Below are 24119 nucleotides of genomic sequence, written 5' to 3'. Positions count from 1 at the left end.
AACGCTCAAAAGGGGGAGGGCAGAAGGAGCCCAGCTAGGTGGAATGTGGAAAAGTAGACTACACAAAACATCAGAAATCGTACAACTAGAAAGGAAAATTCCTCTGGAACTACATGTAGTCTAACAGCTTTTTCCCATTTAAAATTGATAAAGCTAAGCTTGAAGAGAGTCACAGCCGTGGTTATGCTCCCTCACAGCTGCTTTTCCTATGGTCGTTAGTGTTGTTATTGCTGTTTTCTTGCGCAGCAACCGAGCTTTGGAATCATGGCTGCGATTTCCAATAAGCGTAAGAGCAGCTCGGAGCGCACTGCGCACAGGGAAGAACAAGGCAGTGCCAACTGGGAGCTGTACTTGCGAAGGAGAAGCCTCATCCAGCAGTTCCTGCACTCCAGCCTGAGCCTCCACTACCTCCAGCAGCAACAGGACAAGGTTCAGCTTCTGAAGAGGTGTTCCTTTTACTTGGATATTGAGCCCAAACATGTGAACGTGAGAGACCAGAACCACGTGATGCATCGCACCGAGATCCTGCAGCTCATAGACCGCCAGCGGCTCCAGAGGATGCGGAAGGTGGGAAGAACCCAGACCGAAATCCAGCTGTTGCTTCTAACGGAGCTGTTGGAACAGCTGCAACAAGGTTGGGAGGAGTTGAGCTTCTATGTAAAGGCCTGTGACATGCTAACTTTCCTCTCCCACTGGGACGTGATTAGGCAGAAACTGTCGAAGCTCACCGGATTTATGGAAACTCTCCTTTCCTTGGAATTTCCAGGGAAGATCTGTGTCAAGCACAGCCTGGTGTCCCATGCGGACCTTACAGGTACCAGACCCCCCAGCATTAGGCTTTCCCTCTATACCAAGATGCCAGTGGTTTTCGATCGCAAAGAATCTTTTGCACACAAGAACTGGGCCAGGCTCAAGTGGTTTACTGAGAATCAGGAGTCACACGTGGAAAAATGCGAGCTGAGCTTTAACTTACTGACCGTCGGCTTGGAAGTGGGATTCGGTAGGACCCACCAAGTCAGCTCCAACTCATGCATAGTCCCGGACCTGAAGCCTGGCAGATCATACGAGTTCACCATTAGAAGAGTACCCGAACGTACACTTGTCTTTGGAGAGTGGCGTGACACCATTATTCTGACAACTTACACCGCAGAAGACATGGAGAGCAGCACTTGTGCACCAGAAGGATGAGGTGACACGCAAGAACATGCTTCTCATTTTATTCATTTGGAGCCATATGAGTGAGAACTATTAAAGGCGAACTTAATTTTTAAGCATTAGGAGTAAACCTGACCTCGTTCTTGTTTTGAACAACAGTTTTATGAATGGCTTCCCCAAATCCTTCCAGGTTCCAACCTTCTCACACTAAACAACATCCTTTGGCAGTGTCAGGACTCAACACTTCCCCCTGCCAGAACTCACAGGTGGCAGCAGCGAGAAGCAGGCAGACACCTTGGAGTTAGATGATCTTCAAGGTGCTTTCCAACCCAAACCATTCTATGATTCTATGCAAAGCACAGGATATAGAAGCATCTCCATCACCCACGGCTGTCCATCCACCGAAAGATGCCCAGTGCCAGCTCTTGCAATGCTGTTTTGTTTCTCCCCCCACCTAAAACACCTGAACTGAATCCTAAGCTCTCAAATCACTCACTTTGATTTATCTCCATCTCTAGTTCCTCTCACCCTCTACGCACTGGCGTGTACTGCAGTTAATGCAGTACCATTTGGTTCAGTCCATACAGAGCCATCCCCACACGGATTCCAGTCAAACCATCACAGAAACAGAGATTTTAGTAATAAAATTTATTATTTAAATAAATCAAAATCATTTTTACAATTATGGCTTAAATATAAAAAAAAGGGAATGTTTGAGGTTCATTCTTATAAACGGTAGGAGCAGGTAAAAATATCTGTATCCAAAACATCATTTGAGGTTTGCTGCAAGTCACAGACGTACAAAAGATAAAAACCTGCCCCGTCTAAAGTTCCTCGGTTTCATACTTCACGACACATACCATTTCATTTCTATTTAAAAAAACCCCAACAATTTATTGCAGTAAATTGATTGTCCAACACACGTCTGTCCAAACCCTCAAGAACAGTCCTATGGGCCTCTCCTTTGCCAGCCAAGGAGAGGTTTCCTTGTTCTGGATGCCTGTGAGGTCACTGCCAGCCCAAGGAGGACACAGGGTGATGGCTGCAACCCCATGGACCATCACAAGCTGACGCCTGGCACATTGCTTCCTGCTTGCACAGGTTCCCCTGATTCAACTCAGGCCCAAGCTCTAGCTAGTTCTGAGGAAATTAAGTTTTCCTGTTGGATGAATCTACATTTGTATCCTGCAACAAGGTTCTTTTGTCTGTGAGCTGCAGAAAACATAGAGCCTGTGATCAGACAGTATCCTGTGCTGCCAGTGGATTCCTATTGGAATTACCAAAGGTTTTTGGTAATTGAAGAACATGTGCTTGAACATAAAATTCTTTCAGAAGTAAATTCCAAGCTCTGTGTGCAAATGAAACTGGACTACTTGGAACTCTCTTTTCTCTATTTCGATGACTCTCTCTATCCATTCATATATTCAGCTGTCATTAACAGTCTATAAAAAGTTGGATTAATTGCACTTCCAGCTATCCCTGACTCCTGCAGCTGCAGGACCAACTCTACAGGTACCTGCTCACAGGCCAAGCAGCCCAAGAGTCCAGCCCAGCTCGGGTGAACTAGGGCAGCGTTTTCAAACAGTGCCTATATAATGCATCCTCAGAGGGACAAAGATGACGTATATTGTCTTGCAACACAGAGGTGACCAAGCAAAGCATCTCATGACCCTCCAAGGGGTAGCAGTAAACATTTTTTCCCCACCGAGAGCAAGGGAGATGCTTTGTGAGGTCTCTTTCTTGGTCTATACAAACACATGGGCAAACCCCACACAACAGCACTGGACTAAGCCACCAGTCTTGGGGTGAGTCACCTCGTTTGTGCTACATGGAATGAAATAACCAGCAAAAAACACCAGGGAGGAGCCTCTACGCTGACATTAGATCACGAAAATGAGACCCGCTGGTTCTAAAGAGACCAAGGTGACATTGTTGGAATAATGCTGGCCCCATGCTAAAGTATTTATCCCAACAATTCCAACATCTTTTGCAATTCTCCAATCACCTTGGAGATACATGATTACATTTAACAATTAGATTAGTCCACAAAAAAATTCCTATGCAAGATTATTTTGGAATTGCAAAATCCAGGCTGGTGCAGAAGAAGATCCCAACCAGGATGACTTCAAAGAGGAACAATAAACTTTGCATCTTACCAGCTTTTATCGAGCATCTTTAGAACAAGCAGGAGATACTTCCTATGGGTTTTGGTCCCTCACGGAATCACCAGCCATATGCCTGTTGTTATGCTTCAGTAAGACAAGAGCAAGCCTGGGTGGGCTCTTGCGTACAGATCAAACCCACCACATGCAGAAGTGCAGGAAGGTAGTTTAAAATAAGAGAACAACAGAAAAATTCTCCATAGGTTCTTGAGTCAAGTCTAACACAGTCATGAGAAGAAACACACCGTTAAAGGAGGACTTTTCCAGACACAGCGCTTCCTTATTGCACATTCTTCCACACTGGAAAGAGCCATGCTGCATTTTCGGTTGCAAACACAGGACAGCATTCACCCCTGCCGTTGTGCTGTGAAGTCCTGGGGACCCCTCGCTTGCACCAAGGAGGACTCGTGTCCCAGCACAGTATATACTTGGTCTAAAACCACCGGGATTGCATCTTGGCTCCATCCCACAAGAACATCTAGAGACAGCCACGCGTGTGGTCTCGGGGAGAGCTGAGGCAGGCACTTCATACATTCAGGATTGAAATGAGATAAAAGACCCCCTCCCTCAAAACTACCATGCTTCAAAAAGCAGCTCCATGATTCAGCAGAGAGCTCTACACCTGCGTCAGCCATACGTTACTGGGCGAAAGCAGCCTGCTCTAGTGAATCACAGCTTCCAGTTCACAGCAGTTTGGCTACTTACAATAACAAAAGTACATTATACACATATAAGCTGTGGGCACATTGATCAATTCTCCATCACCGCTCTTAAAAACTCAGGCTATAAAACTGTGAAACAAATTCACAGAGTTAAAAGTTAATAAATTAGAAGCAGCTTTAAAAAAATCGTGGGGTAGGAAAAGTGGGGGCTCTCCCAGGAGGAGATCCCAAATGAAACCCAGAAGAGATTAAAATACACTTACAAATGCCAACATTTCCTGGAAGGAGTGGCCCTTGCTTTTCATTAACGTTACAATGCTGAAGACAACCTCCTTTGTACAAAGAAGAAGTAAATCTATTTACAAAATCAACTTGGCCTTGGCTCTGTGAAATTTACATGCTCAGAGAACAGCGTTTTGGCTAAACAAAGAGTGGAACATGGTTCTCTTTGCTTTCTTCCTTCACTTAAAAACAACAATAAAAAAAACCACATTGGTTTTCTGCTTTGAGAAACGAGAAGCCTTAAAAATCCCCTGGCCTTGGTTTTAAAAGGAGTAGTAGCACTCAGAAGCTTTGGTCCTCTATGGCAAACAGCAGCTTGCTGCGTGGCTCCATTGCGTGCAGGAATTCCACCCTCAGCGAATGGACTGAGCATTTGGTCCCCAAAGCACAGCTATGCTTGCAGGCAGGATGGAGGCTCCGCTGAGCATCTTCTGGTTAAAAAAATAGCATCATCATCAATAAAGTCACACCCCCATCCATCCGTTTCCAATGTTTTTTGGTTTGCTAGAGCTGAAAGTTCCTATCCAAGGTTGCACTGATTTAAAAACCCCAAGATGCCAAAGCACGCACTGAAGCGGAGCTGTGGCTGTGCAGGGAGCATCCTGCACACGGCATCTGGCTCCATGGGTGATTCAATAATGGAAAGATTCCGTCCTTCCCAAGGCACACGTAACACAGGTCAGGTAGAGGAGGTACTATGTACTCATGGAGGTACAGCCCATCCTCACCGGTGGAAGGCTAAAGTCTTCGTGACTAAGATCCCATGGGCTGCAGCGTAGCAGTTTTGCTGTCTGTAATGCTGGAGCAGTCTCCTCCACAAAGGGTTGCACTCCAGGAGGTACCGGTTCCCTGGTGGCACAAAGTGGGAGCAGCAGGTTAGTGGCCAGAAGAAGCTTGAACAACATCACGGACCACTCAGGGGAACTCCTATCTGACTCTTCTAGCCTAACGGTGCTGGGTAACTCATAGGGACATCTCCTTCAGCCAGAGCTCTGTGAGATCCCGGCTCCCTTTTCAGTGCTGTCATATCTGTGAGCAGCTTCCCTACACATCGCAGCCTACTCGTGATTAGGAGGAAACTAAGCAGCCAAATTCTGTTAGGAGATTGCTCCAGCATGCAAGTGACAGAAACCATGTGGTCCCAACCAGAGAGTGAGAAAAAACAATAGGACACATTGCATATGAGCTGTGCACGATCTCCACTTTCCAGATTGCCCAGATAGGCCAGTTGCAAAGCCATAGATGCTCCAAAGGGCGGAAGAATAAAGCAAGACCATCAGTCGTACCAGTCTGGACCTGCCCCCCTTTATCTTAGAATGGTTTGGGTTGGAAAGAACCTCAAGATGATCTAGTTCCAATGCCCTGCCATGGGCAGGGATGCCTCACACTAGCCCTGTTTTCCTGCAGGCCTGTGCATGCTTACAGGAGACCCACCTAAGATGCAGAGTCCTTCCCGAGCTCGTGTGATGCCGACATTGACCTGGTTTGGGTCGGTAACAAACCCCAGGTACTTCTTCTGCCAGCTCTTGGTGGGCTTCCTGTCAATCTCTGCTCGGGGACAGGAGCGTACAGTCGACAGGATCACGTACCTCCACTCACTTCCTAGAAAGCGAAATTGGATCATGGGTTTTTTAGAAGGAAGCATCTGGCCACCCCTGCACCCCACAAAACACTCGGTTCTCTACAGTGAGACACACAAAACTGCAGCCACCGTTTGGGTTCCTCCAGTTTTGGAGGCCAGCAGACTCCTGATGACTGCTCTCCAAAGAGCATGTGTTATGGCAGTTCTTTAACACCCCCTCAGACATCCTCCACCTTCTCATCTTCAGCAGTCTCACCCTGCCTGAGCACTCTTAAGTCATCCAAAGGATTTGTTATAATCACAAATCACCCCAAAATCTGGCCCAGGGGATGCTTCCTCCATGGCTGAAATGACCCTGGTGTAGGATTTGCTCAAAGACTGTCTCTGTGAGAAGTTGCTTCAGTCCTCAGGAAGGCAGGAGAGAACAGAACCAACCCTCCCCTCTCCTGCCAGCCTCACCTTGGCTCTTCATGATGGTGCAGACGGTCACCCCGCGGATGCTCTCCTTCTGGAGGCCCTTGTTGATCTCGGATACCTGAGCGTTGTAGGGGCTCAGGATGGCGATGCTCTCCGGCCGGATGGTGCCATCTAGTGTCAGCTGCTTCGCTATCCTCACCTGGGGAGACCACGGTCTTCCTCACCTGGGAGCAGTGGCCGGAGGGACCCAGCGCTCCAGCACCCTGGCCCCTGAGCAGTGATGGTGCCTGGCTGTGCTGCTGCCCCTGCTCTGGGTCACCCTTCCCTATATCTGCCTCTGGCCAAGGGCACCCTGGTGTGCTCCAGACCCGAGAAGACACCAGGCAGACACAGCACCCCATTGATCTCTATCCTATATGGCTACTCATCATCCCTCCATAATCCCAGCACAACGACCCCTGCTTTTGCATCTCCAGCAATGCCCCAAGGACCCTCCTCACCGCCTGCTCCACTTCTTCTGGGTTTGCTTTGGAGTTCTCATTTCCTTCCTCTGTAGAAATCATGAGGCTCTGCTCCTTCCCCTCCACGTGCCCAAAGATGATGGGGCAGCAGTTGTTATCTTTGTGGTGGAAGACACTGGGCTTACGGAGGAGCTGGGGGCACGTTTTCAGCCGCATTTCATAAAACTCCTGGGATGGGAACTTGCAAATGCTTTTGTGCTGGTAGAGAAAAGGGGAAAAACTGAGGTGAACAAAACCCAAGGAACTCCTCAACCTGCAGCATCTTTCTAGGATTGAAATGAGAAATGAGAAATGAAACCTGCCTTTCTAGGCAGGTTGTACCTGCAATGCCATTCTGCTGTAGCTGGCAAGAAGGAAATGGACTGGAGGAACTCACCATGCGGTACTGCATGTCCAGCATGTGCGCCTGATTCCGGTAGCGCTCAAAAAGAGACGTCTCCATGCCAAGAGTCTTGCAGAAGTCATTGTTGACCACAGGCCGCAGTTGTTTGTGATCCCCAAGCAAAACAACCTGCAAGGAAGAGTGGACACCTTAGCTATGAGGGTGGAGGCACTGCTGAAGGCATCCAGCTCTTTGAAGGCTGTTTGTACACAGACATTTGTTGCTACCTATTTATGTTATGGTTACAGCAACCTCAACCAAAGACCATGTTGGATGTTATATAAAGATCCTGACTGAGATAATGCAGAGTCTTGTTCCCATCTGGCAGGAGAAAGACATCATCTAGTAAGTCTACTGAGATCTGCTCTATGCTTCTTGCCACGTTAATACTTTGTACCTGGGTCAGGGCACTTTTTGGTAGCAGTGATACCCACCCTGTAAAGAAGCACAAGGCTGAAGCATTGATAAACCATCCTAGATACTATCAAGAACAACCTTAAAACCTGGTAGAACTTGGAAGAGCAGCATCGTAAGGGGTGGAAGACATGCAGAGGTTTGAGAGCCCCAAGCAGCTTCTCCTAGAGACGCATCTTTGGAAGGGACTTACCTTCTCAGCATGGCGGTGGCTGACCAAGGGGATGAGGGTCTCGGGCTCCGTGGACATGGCACACTCATCGATGATTATCTGCTTGACATTGAGCTGCTCCAGGGAGGTGGCAGATGCGGCAGAGCACGTGCACAGGATAACATCGTGTTGTGTCAGTTCATACATACGAGCAGCTGACAACTGGATTTTGTACCTGGTGGTCAATGCAGAAGACACCAGGTTACACATAAAGAACACACCTGCAGGTTCCTCGTGCAGGAACCAGGCTGAGGCTATGCTTTCCCAAATGATTATGGCTCCATCTCCCTCCCTGGGATGAGCTGGTTCATCCAGAAAAGGGCTTTGCATGGATACTGTAGGAAACATAATTTGTCCTGAATAAAGTAGGGCAGGGGCTTAGGGTGGAGGATGCATGTGTCACAAACACATAATAGGACTTTTGGTCCAGGTGAACAACAGCACCAGAGCACAAGTGTCCTTGGCTTCCGTGAGCCAGGATAAATCCACTGAGTTTCCTACAGTCTATGAGTTTTTGTCAGTTGAGGAGTAGCAGGTATAGCCCGAACCTCTTCTCATAGGGGCAGGAGATGGCTGCACTGTGCTCCTCGAGGCAGTACTTCAGGGGTGGGACATGGCCAACGTCAGCCATCTCTCACCAGGGCCTCTTTCTACTCACTTCTTTGTTTCTTCTTCTGTTATCAGCTCTCCTTTCTTCATGCGAGCATCGAAGTTGCAGATCTCCTGCCAGTAAGGGTTGGGCGGCCGCCGGATGCGGTGGTGCAGGATTATTTCACTGAATAAAGAGCCAGCATATAAATAACTTCCCCCAACACAGACCCAAGTGATCTCTACACTGAAGCAGACCTCACCTGTCTATGTGGAGAAACCCCATTAGTTAGTCACAGCCAGACTGTTCCATTTTTATAGACCTAACACCTAGCTCACCCTCGAGGGCACAAAATGCAACCACTTTTCTTCAGCAGTTGGAAGCAGGAATGAAGATCTTAGGCAGAAGCTCTTCCCTGCGAGGGTGCTGAGGCACTGGCACAGGGTGCCCAGAGAAGCTGTGGCTGCCCCATCCCTGGCAGTGTTCAAGGCCAGGTTGGACACAGGGGCTTGGAGCAACCTGCTCTAGTGGAAGGTGTCCCTGCCCGTGGCAGGGGTTGGAACTGGATGAGCTTGAAGGTCCCTTCAACCCAAACCAGTCTATGACTCCATGATTCTATAAACTCAGAGACTTTTAGAGCCATTCAAAACCAAAAGATGAAAACTGTAGGATCTTTTCAAGAACCTGGGCTTCCTGACCAGGTCTTACATTAGACTATACACCTTCAACATGGAAAAACTAATTACAAAGCAGGTTAATGATGCTGCTCCACAGCAGGAAACCACATTTGCTCTGGCTTGTTGAGCTTTACCAGTGCAGAAAACATCCCTCCCCACCACCCTCAGAGCCTGCAGGGCCACGTGGTCCTACCTGAGCTCATATTTTGGTTTTGCATCCCGCAGGGCTCTGCGATAGAGGTGCCGCTTGCTCCCTGGGTATGGGTATTCCATTGTCTCAATGGCCTCCCCATAAACCCTCAGTGGTTTCAGGCTCTTCATCTTCAGCAGCATCTCTGAGGAGGGAGAACAGGTCTGCTCAGACAGCACCAGGCATTGGTGATGCTCAGAAAGCTCATGGCCTGTGAGGTGCCCTCTTCTCCCCACCCCTCACTCACCAACCCCACCTTCACTGTTCCTCGCCCTGCAGCGAGGGGTCTTCTGTAAGGACTGTCCCTGCTTTCTGTCCCCCCTGCTCACAGCCACATGTTCTCCTTCCCACCAGTATGAGCCACTTGAAGGGCTTAAAAACAACAGTTACCAGCAACAACATCAACAGACTTGTTGGATGGGCCACAGTACAAGATGCACTTTCTCCCCTTGGGCTTTTCTTCATCAGAAGATAGTATTTTCTCCTTCTCAATGCTGTTCTCATTCAGCTTATGGAACCAGTAGACAATATGAGTTCCAACAACGGTCTTCCCTGTGCCTAGAAAAACAAGGTGGTTGTGAGAACACTGTAACCGTGACACCCATGCTCTAGATCAACATCTGGATGATCAGCCATGAAATAAAATCAAGAACTGAGGGGTCTGCCCTGAACAGCTCTGGGTGATGCCAACCCACGCTACCTTCTCCTGTAGCCAAGGGTCCCATGGAAAGCAACAGATTAAGCTGTCTCTCACAACAACGTACTTGTGCTGTCCCCCAGCCTTACCTGGTGGGCCTTGGATGAGTGTGAAGGACTTCTCCAGAGCATTCAGAATAGCCTGGTTCTGACTCTGGTTCAGCCTCCTGTCACTGCCAGGGAGATCAAAGGATTTTCGCTGCAGGATTTTGGATGTTGTCACTGGTACAGCAAAGAGCCAAGAAAACAAGTTTAGAGAAGGTTACAGGAGACGGCACAAAAGCGATTCACGAGGGGGATGCAGCAGGTACCAAGCAAGTGTGACCCATTTACAAGACCACCTAAAAGTAATCCTTGTCCCGTGCCAAGATGTTCTGCCCGGGAGCCTTCTCTGTGAGCCCTGGGGATGAAAACATCACCCATGCCACTCTCTGGCGGAGCATCCTCTATTACCATCACTCTGCCAGGCCAGCAGCTCCTCTCCTCCCCTTGCCAGTGAAACCTCCTGGTCTGGGAGCTTAACCCCAATGGCAATGACCCCCAGAAGCTGGCCAGAAGCAAGCAGCCACAAGGTAAGAAAGGTGAATATTTGCACCTACCTTTTTTAGGAGGTTCGTGGCCAAGGGCGATGCTTTTAGCGAGTTCAGAGGCATACTTAAGCCTCCAAATTGCCTTTTCTTTCCGTCTGACAGACAGGGAAAAATAAGAATTAATGGAATGGGGCATAAACGACTGAAAACTGTCCTACAGCTTTGTACAACTGTCCTATTTATCCTTTTCTCTCTGCTGTGGTGTTGCACTAAATCCTTCCACAAAGAACTTAAACCAAACCAACTCTTACTCTGCTCTTTTGCATCTCGGACTATTTCTCAACTGTCTGAAGAGCTGAGCTTGTAAAGATGCTGAGAGCAAGGAGCACAACTTCTGTCCCAGCTCCGTTTTATTATGGCCCACCCCACTTTATTGAATTAGCTTCCAATTTTTTCCTAAAATTCACACTACAAATGGAAGCACATTCTGTCCTGATAAAAGTAGAGCAGTCATGGGTGTGTACAGCCCATGCTGTGTGCGCAGAAAGGTGAACCAGACATCAGCTCTGCTTTAACAAGAGCAGATCTTGCCTCACAGCAACAGCAAAGGGGAAGGATTGGGAAATCAGGGAGCACTTCTACGCAAACCCTGATCCAGTGTTTCCCACTGCATTTTATGACACATATTGCAGCAATCCAGTAGTAACATAAGAAACAGATGCCTGGGGAAACCTCCCCTATCTCCCCATTCTCAAGGTCAACCAGCAGAGCAAGTGGCCATCTGGATTTGTCAGGGGACCAGCCACATCGGCGAGCAAAGCCCGTCTGGATGCAGCTAAGGAGTCCTGCAGGAAGCCATTTGTCCGCATGGACACGTTAACCAGAGCACACCCACTAAGCACACTTACACGTCTGGCAGCATCTTTGGTATGAGCTCCACCGTGAACCTGGCCGACGCCTTCAAGATTTCCGCGGGGATGTTCTCCATAGACATACAGTGGATGTAAAAGTTCATAGTCTGCTGGCTAGACCTGTCCGACTTCTCCTCGTCGCTGAACTCTTCGGTCACCCCGTGAGCCACCCAGGTGTAGGTATCTGGATCAACCACAAGTTTGCTCTCTGACCTACCCTTGTTAAGAAAAGTCAGATTCTGGAGGCTGTGGCTAAGGCATTCCTCATCGCTTTGAAGCTTCAGCCCACCCAAGCGAATGCACAAGTAACAGTGGTTGAAGTCTACTTCGATGGAGCACTCCTCCAAACACATTTTGTTGAGGAGGAAGCTCCCTTGCAGCTGTCCTTTGCTTGTCCTTTGCTTTGCCCAGGTTATTTTGACATCGTGGAGGACAATGGAGTCATTTTCAGCCACTGCACACGAAGCAGACTCCATGGCACTCATCGGCATCCACACCTTGTTATACTCCACTGCGTGCTTGTAGTTGTCTTTGGACGGCAGCGTGGCGTAGGCAGAGAAGCAATCAATGGGCTTATCCGTGTGCTGCAGGCAGACGTCGAACCCCGGCGTCACGCACCACAGCTGCACGAAGGGCACCAGGAAGCCCCGGCAGACATCTGTGGTGAGCTGGAACTGCAGCGTGTCGCCAGCTTTCAGCTCCAGGGAGAGCTCCATGAAGTGCGAGCACTGGCTTTTCCGTACCCAGCCCATGTGCCGCTGGTACAGGTCCTTGCTGTTCTGAAGGAGGGAGGCAGCCTTCTCGAAATTCTCACTCCTGATGGCTGCGAGCACCTCTTGCCAAGTCTGGGTGCCCAAGAGGGTGACACTGCGGTCGCGGAGAGGTCCTTCCCGCAGGCTGTGCTCCTTCATCTTCTCCGCAGAGTACACCCTCCTCTTCCACATCAGCCTGATGCTGCTCCGCTGCTGGATGAACATGGGCTGCTCTATCAGCTGAAGAGACCTGTAGTTAATGATCTGGGGATCTGGGAGACTCTCTTTATTCAGTGGAAACAGGACTTTAAAATACTTGTTCACCCCTTCGATATCCACTACGAAGGCCACTTTCTGCAGGACTTGAGCCTTCAGCTGGGTGGTCATCTGCAGGCAGCGGGCTCTCTTCTCATACATCACTGCCTGGGAATTCTTCCTGTTGAAGTCATGACAGAGAAACTCAATGTCATCTGAAGAATAGATGATGGGCTTCTTGCCGAGCACGGAATGAAGGTGCCGCTGGACCACGACATCCACGTACCGACGGATGGGAGAGGAAGCCCACGTGTACGAGTCAACGTGCAGGGAGTAATGGCCCGCTTTTGACTGCACAGTGGAGTTGGAGCGACTGAAATAGGAGCGGCTGAGCAGCCTCCTGAACTCCAGGGCCACCGGGGCCAGCTTTGGGTGGATGTCATCAGTAACGATAAGGTCTAGCATCTTGTGGAAGTCACGGACAGTAGCAGCTGACTGGAGGTGCTCCCAGATGGGGGCCAGGAGACTGAACTCCACGTTTTTAGAGGAGTCTTGGTCAGGAGTCACCTCTCCCAGGTGATGCGAGAGGTGGATGGACAAAGGGAGCATGTGGCTGTACTTGTTTTTCATGTGCATTAACTGTTGAGGGTTTGGCTCACACTGACACCGGAGAGGAGTGACATTTCTGGTGTCCTCCTGGTTGGTGAGGAACTCAGCCACAAAACTGTTGAACATGATCATTAACTCCTCTATCATCTGATGGGACCCTCTGTTACCTGGGGAGCTTTCCTCATCCAGCCGGTCATAGAAACAGTCCTCCTGCAGCCGAAACTTCCGATGGATCCTGGAGAAGTGATAAGCCACCGCTATGCAGTCCTCCAGGGTATTGAAACAGAGAGCTGCTGCTCCCTTGTAGTGGTCCTTAATGCAGAGCTCTGCCTCTTCATAGGACAGCTGCCTGTCCGAGCGGATCACAGAGAGGGTGAAGACTTCCTTCAACATCTCATCAGTCCCCTTTTCTATGGTGACAAACAAGGAGATGACCCGACGATCCTTCTGCGGCAGGAGGCTGCAAACGTCTTGGCTAATGTGGGGTGGGAACATGCACAGAGGCTCCTGGTTGGGAGCGTAGTAGGTGACCCCCCGCTTCTTTGCTTCCAGGTCCAAGGCGCTGCCTTTGGGAATGATGCCAGCCACATCTGCAATGTGGATCCCAATCTCATAGTGATGCCCAAGATCCCTGACACTGATAGCGTCATCCAAATCCCTGGCACCCTCGGGGTCAACAGTGAAGGTCAGGTAACTGCGACAGTCCTTCAGATTTTCCTTGGTGAAGTTCAGTTTGCTGCTGGAGGGGTACCTGGCTGACTCCTTGGTGACAGCAGCTGGGTATTTCTTCTCCAGACCATACTCTAAGTCGAGGATCTTTAAGCCTTCTTCCAAAGTCAGTGCTGCATGCATAATCTCCGTTATTATCCCCAAAGGGTAGTAAAACCCTTCCCGCCAGGAGATAACCTGGACGCAGAATAACTGGCATCTCCTCATCTCCTGGCTGATCTTCTCGCAGCTGACCACTCTGTACTTCCCACTGACAAGCTTGCGGATGGGAATGACGTTGGGTTTCTCTTTCAGCCCTGGGACGAATATCTTGGTGACAGTGGGATCGATGGGTATCATCACCCGGGGATCAAATTCATCCATCATGCAGATGAAGGTGCGTTCTCTCTCCCCACGCTTCAGGATGCCCACCACCTTCCCCTGAGGACGGTGGCTGCCGCTGTCAGATGTGCTGTTCTGCAGGATTTCCACCAGCACCTCATCCCCAGTGAAAGCAGTTCCACAGTGAACTCTGCCTTTGATCTGAATGGTCATGGCAGGGGAGTCGTTGAGAGTGAAGGCAGAAGCTCTGTCAAACCCTTCTTTGATCAGCTCGCATCTCTTGTACATTTTGGGGTGCATGTGCAGGTACTCCTGCATCATCTGAGAAGAGAAGCTGACGTATTCCTGCCTGTCTTCCCAGAGGCTTGAAGACTCAGACTTCACATTCAGCAGCCCTTCCTCGGACACTGTCACCAGCACGTTCTTGCTCTCATCTAAGAGCTCCTGGAGGATGGGATCATCGGGATTCATGCTCTCAGCCTCAGAGCTCCAGGAATCCGTGTCGCTGTCATCCTCGTCCCCCTCTGGGCTCCTCCTGCTCCAGCTCTCCTTGTCGCACGCAGCCTGTTTGATCTGGGCCATCGTCAGGTCCTCTGGGAAGACACTCTCCTTCTCAATGCACTCCTGGATGAAGCGCTTCCACACCTTGCTGCACTGGCCGTGGGAGCACAAGGCCACCGCATCCCCCACCGCAACAACCAGTGACTGTGCCCGTGTCATGATCGTGTTGAGCACTCTGGCTTCATTGAAGAACTCCAGGTGGTGGGAGGCCAGGAAGCGCAGGCTCTCGCTGGTGTGGACCGTGCTGATGATGATGACCCGGAACTCCCGCCCTGCACCAGAGGGGACAAGGGAGAAGTCACTCATGGGGACCCTATAGAGAAGATCCTGCCCATCTACGCTGTGTTATGTGGCCATGGGCTGATGTAACCTCACTTGGCTGAGTCATGGGAGTGACCTGATGTGATTAAGCAGCTCTTGGGGATCGTGAGGGCCTCCAGGCATGAATGAGGATGGACACTACGAAGCTACCACCACCCACATGCCAGGGAGGGAAGGGCAGCCTGGAAATGGGAGGAAGGCACTGGGGCAGCCTATGGAGCAGCCCAGCGTGCTGAGTGCCTGCAGCAGCCCCCACCAGCCCCTCCTCACAAGCACAGAGTTTTCTGTGAATCCCAAATTCCTCAGGGCACCGAGGGGAACAAGAGCAGTGACAAGAATCCCTCTCCCCTCAAGGACAAATAACAAACAGCAAGAGGCACCCTGGTGATTTCAGAGCTGGGAAGAGGCTGCAAAGAAAGGGTGTGGAGGTCAGAAACACACCCCAGGGGTCAGTTATTCTCACCACGAGGAGTCCCAGCTGCACAGTAAAAAAAATAATAATAAGAAAACCATGGATGAATCATAAACTAAGTCCTTGAGGACAAACCCAGCCCTGTCTCTCTCCAGTCATCAGAGCAGCAGACGCCCCCTTCAGTGAGCTGGTCTGTGATTTCTGCTGTGACTGGTACCCACAGGCCAGCCTGGTTTCAATTCCCTTCTCTCACCAGCCTCTCCCACGGAGGCTTCACATGATTCACACATGCTCAAGTCCCTGGGATCTCACTTACAGGGTTTTCACCCTCCCACAAAGCAAAGGCCGTATATTTGAGACGAGCTGACAGTTGGGTGCAGACTGAATTCAGTGGGAAATCTTATTCACTAAGGAAAAGACGAAATTAAAGAATTGCCAACCAGAAGGGGATGGAAATCAGCCAAAGGATTTCTAGGCACTCCCTCCTAATCAGCGCTCTGTGGGCTGTGGTGGTGGCAGAGCCACAGGGAAGGGAGCTCTGCTTCAAAGTACCACAAGCAGCCTCCCAGGGAGGTATTTTGCTATGGGATCAGCCTTTATTTTCCATTTTAATGAGGACAACATAAAGATGCTGGAAAGACCTCTGCTAATGACCTGGTGTCTCCTCCCTCTGTCCATGACACAGTGGCTGTAGCTGCTAAGGACTCTCCCGTCCCCCAACGCGGCTGCAAAAGTTCTCCCTAGCACACAGAAGACCTCAAACGCAGCCAGACCTGACCAGCTACTGCCCAAGACACAAACCTGGCAGGTTTTCATAGTTTTCTACCACCACATCTTGTAGCTGCTTTTTCCTCAGCTCTTGTCTCACTGCAGAAACCTGGTAAGAAGGAAAGAGGCGCAACTGAACACAGTTCCAGCTCAGAAATGTCCCCACGCAGCACCAAGGTCCCTCACACTTCTCAGCTGCAGGTTCTCCAAGAAAGTTACTTGGCAGCAGCCACACATCCTGGGCTGACTTCACCAGTGCCCACAGGCTGCCCTATAGTTAGCCTGCCCAGAAGATGCTGAAAGAAACCTTCAACTAAACCATCCCACCGTGAGGCATCTCTGCTCTGACCACCCATGACATGCTACCCAAACAGGGAGCACCTCAAAAAACCACTGTTGGCATGCAAGAGCCCAGATTCCTCACTTTTACTAGCACAAGAGATGGGTTTATCATAAATAGTCCAGCATTTACTAGGGAGTGTTCATAGCATGGTCAGCAGTGCACGGGTAGCCCCTTCAAGTGGGGAACGTGTGGTTCCTCTACATACCTGCATCCCATGGGAGACCACACAGATCCTCTTCAGATCTCGGACACCCCACTCATCTGGCCACCTCCGATAGATCTCCTTCACCTTCTCAATCACTTGTATGATCTCGGAGGTGTTGTGCCAAGAAATCATGGACATATCCCTTTCAGCCACACCAGACACATGGCAAAACATGAGTGGGTATATTTCTGGATGGGGTGGGATGTTCCCACTGGCTGTGATAGCATTGCCTTTACCAATGTAAAAGTGCTTGGAAACAAACTCAATGATGCCTGCAGTGGAACGATAATTCGCATTGAAGATGATCCTGCTCTTCATGGCAACTTCATGCTTCTCTCTCTGGTAGAACTGGAAGAGTCGGTTTAACAGAGTGTGATCAGCAGATTGCCCACCTCCAACAGAGAACAGCTTTGGGGTTATCTGCATGTGGTCCCCAGCAAGGACAATCCGGGTCTCAAAAGTGGCATAGGAGAGTGGAACCAGAGCTTCACACTCCAGCATCTGAGCAGCCTCATCAATCATGATGTGGGTGAAGTAGCCTGGGGGAACCTTCAAGTTCTTGGATAACATGGAAGTGGTAATAATGATGTGGTGCCTGTCTATCTCGGCCTGCGTGGGGTGCCGGAAGGAGCGCTGGTCTGGAGAGAGGCAGCAGTACACCTGCGTGATGGGGTCCGTCAGGTTGATGGGACGGTCAGTGGATATAATCCTCAAGGGAACAGCCCATGGATGCCCGTTGGTCACGTAGTTATGGAAGTACTCCCGGATGTAGATGTCAGCAGCACTGGAGGGGAACAAAAGGGGAAACCATCAAGGGATTGTAAGTGCTGTTCCCAAATGCTGTGACCATCATCCCAATGTGCTATCTCACCATTCACCAATACACACCCAAACTCGTCCCCAGATTTGGCTCACAATATTCTCATCCCAAGAGATATTCACACATGCACAGAGAAGGTGCTGTTTATGCAGCCACCAATTCCAAGCCTATTTTGAGAGTATGGTTTAAACCAGGAGCTGATACTTGAGACTAGGGCATCTCTTGATGCGATATGCTCCACAAAACCTGTGGCCCTGCTGCTCTCTAGGGCCAAGTCACACAGAGCTCTCCTCTGACAGCCGGGGAGGGTGATACAGGATCTGCAGAAGAAGCTTCAGTGCAAGCAGACAGCCTGAAACAGGCTAAGATTAGCAGTCACCCATCTATTATACATTACAAACGAAGGTGGTACCAGCCTGCAGGATCGGATGTGGACACTTTTTCAGCATAATTGCTCTAATTTTAACAGTCTTGCCCTGGTTTCTCTGAGGGCAGATTCAATGGCAGTCACACCAGATCTGCATTTCCTCTTCCCCAAAGTCTCCCTGGAAATGTCAAAAAACTGGCATGTGCACAGAGCACAATAGTCTTCAAGGGCAAGCAGAGCACCATATTATCCCAGCAAGGTCAGCCAACAGCTTCCCACTCCTTCCAGTGCACAGCAAAGGCTAGAAGGAGCTGTCTCTCTATCCCCATTTTATAATGAGGCAGGAACATGCTGCCTCTTCCGCAAAGGCTTCCACCCGTGTCAGGCTTCTTCCTAGCAGGAAGTGCTACAGCAGTTTAAGACATATTAAATAAAAATGAACTTGTTTAAACAAGTAATTGAAATGCATACTAAGGAAAGGGCAGCTCAGCTCCATCTCACCCATCCTGGCTCCCTCTCATCCCACCAGGCAAGCAGCAGACCTGCTTGCTTGGACCTGGCCCACAACTCTGGTTGCCTTTTCCTTCACCCCTGCTAACCTGTTAGTGTGAGTGCAGATCAGCACCCGTGTGTTGGGCTGCCTGAGGATCTCAATGGTGGCCATGGCCAAGGTGAACGTCTTTCCTGTGCCAAAAGGCCCATAGATGAGAAGAGGTGGGACCTGCCGGCTGCTGGTTGTCTGGCCTGCGATCAAGGAGATGGCGAGTTTCTGCTTGCTGTTCCCTTTCTGTGGTGACCCAAGAGAGTAGGGGATAGAGCAACTGGCGACATCTGGTAGGACCAGCTTCTCATCCAGCAGGCGGTCCACAGCCTGGTGCCACTGCCGGAACAGCAGCTGGTCGATTTGGAACTGGATTTCCACTTTATGGGATGTGTTTGACTGGAAGTTCAGCTCTGAGCAGCATCTCTTTGGTATCTGTAGCCAGATGGTCTTCTCCGTGGTGGCTTTATGCTCCACACTAACCTCGTAAACCCGATTGTCTACAGGTGGGTCAAGTGCCAGGAAAGCAGTGGGCACAGACCTGCTCAGCAGATACCCCTCGTCTGTGTCCGGTGAGAGGTTATAAGGGGTAGGCACTTCAGCAAACAGCTCACCAGAGAAGGCAAACTTCATCCCCATGGAGAGGCTTTGCAGCATGGGGGTCAGCGAGATGACAACCCGCAGGTTGAGTCTGAAAGGAGGAAACACCCACATGAACAGCAGAGAACCGGCCCAAGAGCTCAGCAACCGCCCTCCCCACTGCAGAGAGGGGATTGCCACCTACACCTAGAAAGGGTCTGCTGGCCCCTTGGGCATGCAGAGACAGAAGCTGTGCTTCCAGCTAATTCAGGGCCACAGGACAAGACCCAGCCCTTCCCCTGCTATCACTGCCCAACAAGCCATCTTTCTTGGCAGGTTTCCATTTTCCTGGGAAGGCGCCTCAGGACCCAACCCAGAAGGGAGAGACTTCAGTAGCGGCATAGCCCCAAGGGTTAGCAACAGGCCAGTGGTCCACAGCCACGAGGAACCCCTCTGGGTCCAGACCTGGCACTTACTTGGCAATCAGAGCCTGTTCAGCTTCTTCCTCATGGAAGAGGAAGTTGTGCATCCTTTCCCGATAGTTGAGACGGGTGATGGGAACGGTTGCACCACCCTCACTTTGGTATTCCAGCGCCAGAGCAGGAGGTTTGTACTTTGCCAGCAGAACCACATCTTCAGCAGTCCTCGTCACGCTGGGAACGATGATCCGGTTACCTCTATCCCATCGCACGAAGTTGACGGCGCGGCTGCTCTCCCTGCTGCTGGGGACGTGCTGCGGGGTGTCCCGCCAGCCCACCTTCACCTTGATCTTCCGTATGAGCACGGGGCGTCTGCCAAAGTCAAACACCACCCACTGCTCGAAGACACCCAGCGTGCAGCTCTCCATGCAGACCTCCACCAGCGCGGTGCGGGGCGAGGAGGGCAGGGTGGCCACGTGCTCCCCACAGACGTAGTGGAGGCCCCGGGAAAGCCCATTCCCAGAGAAGTAGAAGCTGACTCCAGGTTCCCGCTTCAGTAGTGCCACGTGCTGTAGAGGCATCTGCCAGGTGAGGAGAAGACAGGGACATGGTGAGGGCAGCCCATGGGAGAAGCCCAGCGGCTGATGAGGTCCTCCCAGCAGCATTTCCAACCAAAAGCTGCTGCAGGAACTGATGCTATGTTGGACCTATAGCGCACAGGAAATTCTCCTTAAAGGAGCTTCTTCCTCGTGCAACCCCACAGCAATTATTTTGAGGTCTTAAAGAACCTCAGCTTTCAGTTCTGTAGCAATTGAGCCACTCTGCCGTAGACAGGAAGTGTTGGTGTTGGAGAAGACAGTTAGACCCAGGCTCTTGCACCAACACCCACAAAATCCGGGGCAGGAAAGGAGCTGAACCTTGTTATTTGTGATGACACATGGGAGGTGATGAGAGCAGCCCCACTGCAATGAGGTGAGACAGGCTTCACTCCTCACACATGGCCCCAGCTCAGGCACCACCTGAGCCCCAGCTGCTCCTGCATCCCAACACAAGTCCTCATTTGGACAGCCCCAAATCCCCATCCCAGGGCCCCTTCCAGAAGTAAGAGTTAACCCAAACACCCCCCCAAGGCCCCGGGCTGTGCACGGCAGCAGGCGCTGCCAGCGGCTCACAGCCTCCCGCTGCACTGGGCTTACCTGGGAGTGGACCCTGAAATTCCACTGGTATTTCATCTTCCTGTCCTCCAGCTGCACGAGCAGGGCTGCCTCACACACCCACCCTGACACCCTCGACGTGCTCAGACATCTGTGGAGGAGGCATGAGAGGAGTGAGACTGAAGGCAGCCCCTCAGGGACGCACTGCAGAGCTCTCCATGGGGCCATCTGCATCCTTTGCCTTTATCCTACATCCTCCCAGGAGGGGACTCTCAGTAAATCCTCATGCTCAGTCCTCATGTGTCCCAATGCAGCAGCCTTGGGGAACAAAAGGACCCACAGCAGTGTGGCCAAGTACCCTGAGCAGGCTCTTGGGTTGCCATCTCAAAAGGGGATGCAATATAGAATCACAGAATGGTTTGGGTGGGAAGGCACCTTCAAAGGTCATCTGCAATGAGCATGGACATCTTCAACTAGATCAGGTTGCCCAGAACCACATCCAGCCTGGCCTTGGATGTCTCCAGGAATGGCGCATCCACCATCTCTCTGGGCAACCTGTGCCAGGGTTTTACCACCCTCATTGTAAAACATTTCCCCCTCACATCCAGCCTGAATCTCCCCTCTTTTAGTTTAAAACCATCACCACTCATCCTATCACAACATCCCCTTCTGCATCATCATTAGCAAGGTGATGCTCTTACACAAGAGGCTTCTTGTGATGTGCCACATCACCCCACTCCCACCCTGTCCACAACTCACAATCAACACCTCGTTGGAGCACGTCCTATACTCAGCAATGAGCCGGTCCTGGTAGGACAAAAGCCCTTCCTTGAGCGCTTGCTTCTTTTTCTTCACAGAAACCTTCACTCTCTGGATCCACTCCTGCAGCTCCTCGACGGAATGCGCCTTGGTGCAGCTATTCCCCATTTCACACACGTCCACTCTGCCGGGAGAGAGGTGTCCCAGGTGCCATGGGGTTCCTCATGGACCCAGCCCCTGTCCCCATCCCTGCTGCACCATGTGGGTGCCTTACCTGCTGCACAGCGAGAACTTGGTCAGCCCGAGCGGCGGCGCACGGTGCATCCACTGCACTGAGGTGTCAGCCGAGAGCATCTGCAAGTGCTCAACAGACAAGCAGTGGCTCTCGAAGCTCTCCTGCGAGTTGAAGGTCACCATGCAGAACCGGCAGTACAAGTGCACCGGCGTGGGTGCCACCAGCCCGCCGTTGGTGCCGCAGCTCCCCGCAGCTGGTAGCAGGTCGGAGCGGACCAAGCCGTGCTCCCTCTCGGCTTCCCACACGGCCATCTCCACGTCGCTGTGCGCGTACTGGCAGCGCTGCGGGCCGTGCTTGCAGGGCTGGCCCCTGGACACGAACTTGCAGTAGCTGAAGGTTGACATGAACTCGGGGCAGGGCCGGATGGCCGTGTACTGCTGCTTCCTCCGGTTGTCCGACACCACGTGCACCAGGAGCGGGTCCCAGGCACGATGGGTCTCGCAGAGCCGGCCCTGGCCGCCCATCGTGATGCGCTGCGGGGCAGCTGAAGAAGCATCGCCGGCAGATCTCCTGAAGCACCCCCGAACTCGCTGGTGATGTCGCAGCGGTGCCGGCCGTGGGTGCGGCGGTGGCAGTGGGGTGACCCCCGAGCTGCGCCTGCAGGACCGCTGCCTTCAGCCGGCGCCGCTCCAGCTGCTGCTCGCGCTCGAAGTTCCACACCATGGCCTCCTCGGGGCTCCAGGCGAAGGTGCACTGGCTCTTGTGCTTGCAGCAGCCCAGCCCCATCACGTAGTACCGGCACACGGCATAGCGCGCCGGGTTGGGGAAGCCCGGCCGCCTGGACACCTTCCTCCACGCCGTGCTGCGGCGGCTGCGGCAGCGGGCCAGCAGGATCTCGTACATGCACTTGTGCTCCACCTCCCGCAGCTGGTAGGTGATCTCGTTTTCCTTCACGCTGCACTTGGAGCAGACCAGGCACAGCTCCAGCTGCTGCTGGAGCCTGCCCAGCGGCACCGCGGGGCCGTTCGCCGTCGGCATCCTCAGCGCTGGCTCAAGTGGAGCAAAACTTAACGGTGGGAAGTTCCTACAAGGTGATGCCAGGGGGAGGAGGTGCCATGGAGCAGCCGTGTCCTAGCTCGCTACGTACCTGCCAGCCATTGGTGCGGGGTCACAAAGCCTGACAAAGAAACGAGGAACAAGAGACTTAGCAGGAAGCATCGGCGGGTCCCTGGCTGGGCACAGCCTGGCCCCACTCACCACCGAGCAGCCACGAACCTCACCCAGCACCCAAACCCACTACACACTCTCAGCACTCAAGCACCGGGGTCTGCCCCCACCTTATCACCCATCTCCCTTCTCCCACCAGCCCGGGTCCCAGGGGACCATGTCCCGCAGCTGAGCAGTCAGGGCTCCCCATGGGGCTCAGCTCGGTCCCTGGTGTGCCACAGCCCATCAGCATTTACCCAGCACTGGAGCCTGTCCCTGGGGCCCGTCACGGTCCCCGCCGCGGCCACCAACCTCCTCCCCGACCACACGATCCGACTTCCTCTTCCCGCTGCCGGCGCCTCCCCCGCCCCGGTTGGCTCCTGCCAACTTTCTCTTTCTTTTCCCTGCTTTATTCCCTGGGTCCATCCTGGCAGCCCTGCACCGAGTGGGACAAACCCAGCTCCAACCCCTGTCCCATTCTTCTCTGTGGTATGAAGGCTTAATTGGGATTAATTAATCAAGCAGCCGCCCTCTTTGCTCCTCAGATGCAGCACCTGAGGCCAGGGACTGGCATGTTGGAACAGAGACCTGCCGGCATCTCCTGCGGCCGACAGCTCGGCAAACATCCAGCCAGGAGCCTGGCGTGGTGGTGAGAAAGGTGAGGAAGGCGACCCACTGCTCCCTGCCCTCCCCGGCCGCACTTGGGCAGTTTCCTGGGTGACCGGAGGCCAGGAGCATCCCTGGGAATGATGCCGCAGGGTTCTGCGGCTTGGCCATGCAGGGTGCAGGGAGCACGCCGGGGCAGATCTGTGGGCAGGGTGTGCTGCCAAGGAAAGCCACCAGCCTCGCGCTCCTGACCCGCAGCCACCAAGGACCAGCTCTCCAGTGACACAGGGAAGAGCAGCATTCACAGCTGCAGGGGTGAACTGCTTTGCTGCTGCAGAAATACATTTCGCTTTTAATTCATCGAACCACAGGCTGGTTTGGGTTGGGAGGGACCTCAAAGCTCATTCAGCTCCAACCCCCTGCCACAGGCAGGGACACCTTCCACTAGAGCAGGTTGCTCCAAGCCCCTGTGTCCAACCTGGCCTAGAGCACTGCCAGTGCTGAAGCTGCTGCTCCAGCTGAAGCTCCAGGCAGCAAACACGGAACTGGGACCGGAGGGTGGAAGCAGCCAGAGCATCACCCACCCTCCCAGCTCATCCTTAGCGAGCTCCTCACATCCCATCCCAGCACCGCAGCACCCAGCTGCTGCCAAGCGAGGGAGAATCACCTAATACCTACTCCTCCACCACTCCTCAGCTTGGACACGCGCTTGGTGGATAAACACCAGCCCTGTTTATCTCCCAAGGTCTGGCAGTGGGCCTGGCGCCGGGCACAAC

General features: G+C 52.1%; 2 protein-coding genes across 2 annotated transcripts; one reads left to right on the top strand and one right to left on the bottom strand.

The window, feature by feature from the left end:
• The first annotated feature begins 249 nt into the window (after positions 1-249).
• FNDC11 (fibronectin type III domain containing 11) lies at positions 250-1761 on the top strand. The gene has a single exon (XM_030503145.1). The coding sequence runs from the start codon at positions 265-267 to the stop codon at positions 1186-1188; it is 924 nt and encodes a 307-aa protein (XP_030359005.1). The 5' UTR covers positions 250-264; the 3' UTR covers positions 1189-1761.
• Positions 1733-22798, bottom strand: HELZ2 (helicase with zinc finger 2). The gene is given in 20 exon segments (XM_030503030.1): positions 1733-5110; positions 5696-5863; positions 6303-6459; positions 6761-6979; positions 7158-7292; positions 7771-7963; positions 8447-8563; positions 9248-9389; positions 9635-9802; positions 10031-10162; positions 10540-10625; positions 11379-14880; positions 16143-16218; positions 16658-17441; positions 18444-19076; positions 19441-19964; positions 20580-20657; positions 20659-20688; positions 21297-21480; positions 21571-22798. Coding segments are annotated over 20 exon segments (7938 nt in total). The 5' UTR covers positions 22056-22798; the 3' UTR covers positions 1733-4985.
• Between the last annotated feature and the right edge of the window lie 1321 nt (positions 22799-24119).

The sequence above is a fragment of the Strigops habroptila genome, chromosome 13, assembly GCF_004027225.2.
Source record: "Strigops habroptila isolate Jane chromosome 13, bStrHab1.2.pri, whole genome shotgun sequence".
In the NCBI taxonomy this organism is placed as follows: Eukaryota; Metazoa; Chordata; class Aves; order Psittaciformes; family Psittacidae; genus Strigops; species Strigops habroptila.
The sequence above is the reverse complement of the archived record's forward strand: the minus strand, read 5'-3'. Positions and strand labels throughout refer to the sequence as shown.

Excerpts from the sequence above, each read along its gene's own strand:
- FNDC11 (XM_030503145.1), top strand. The coding sequence starts at position 265 with ATGGCTGCGATTTCCAATAAGCGTAAGAGCAGCTCGGAGCGCACTGCG.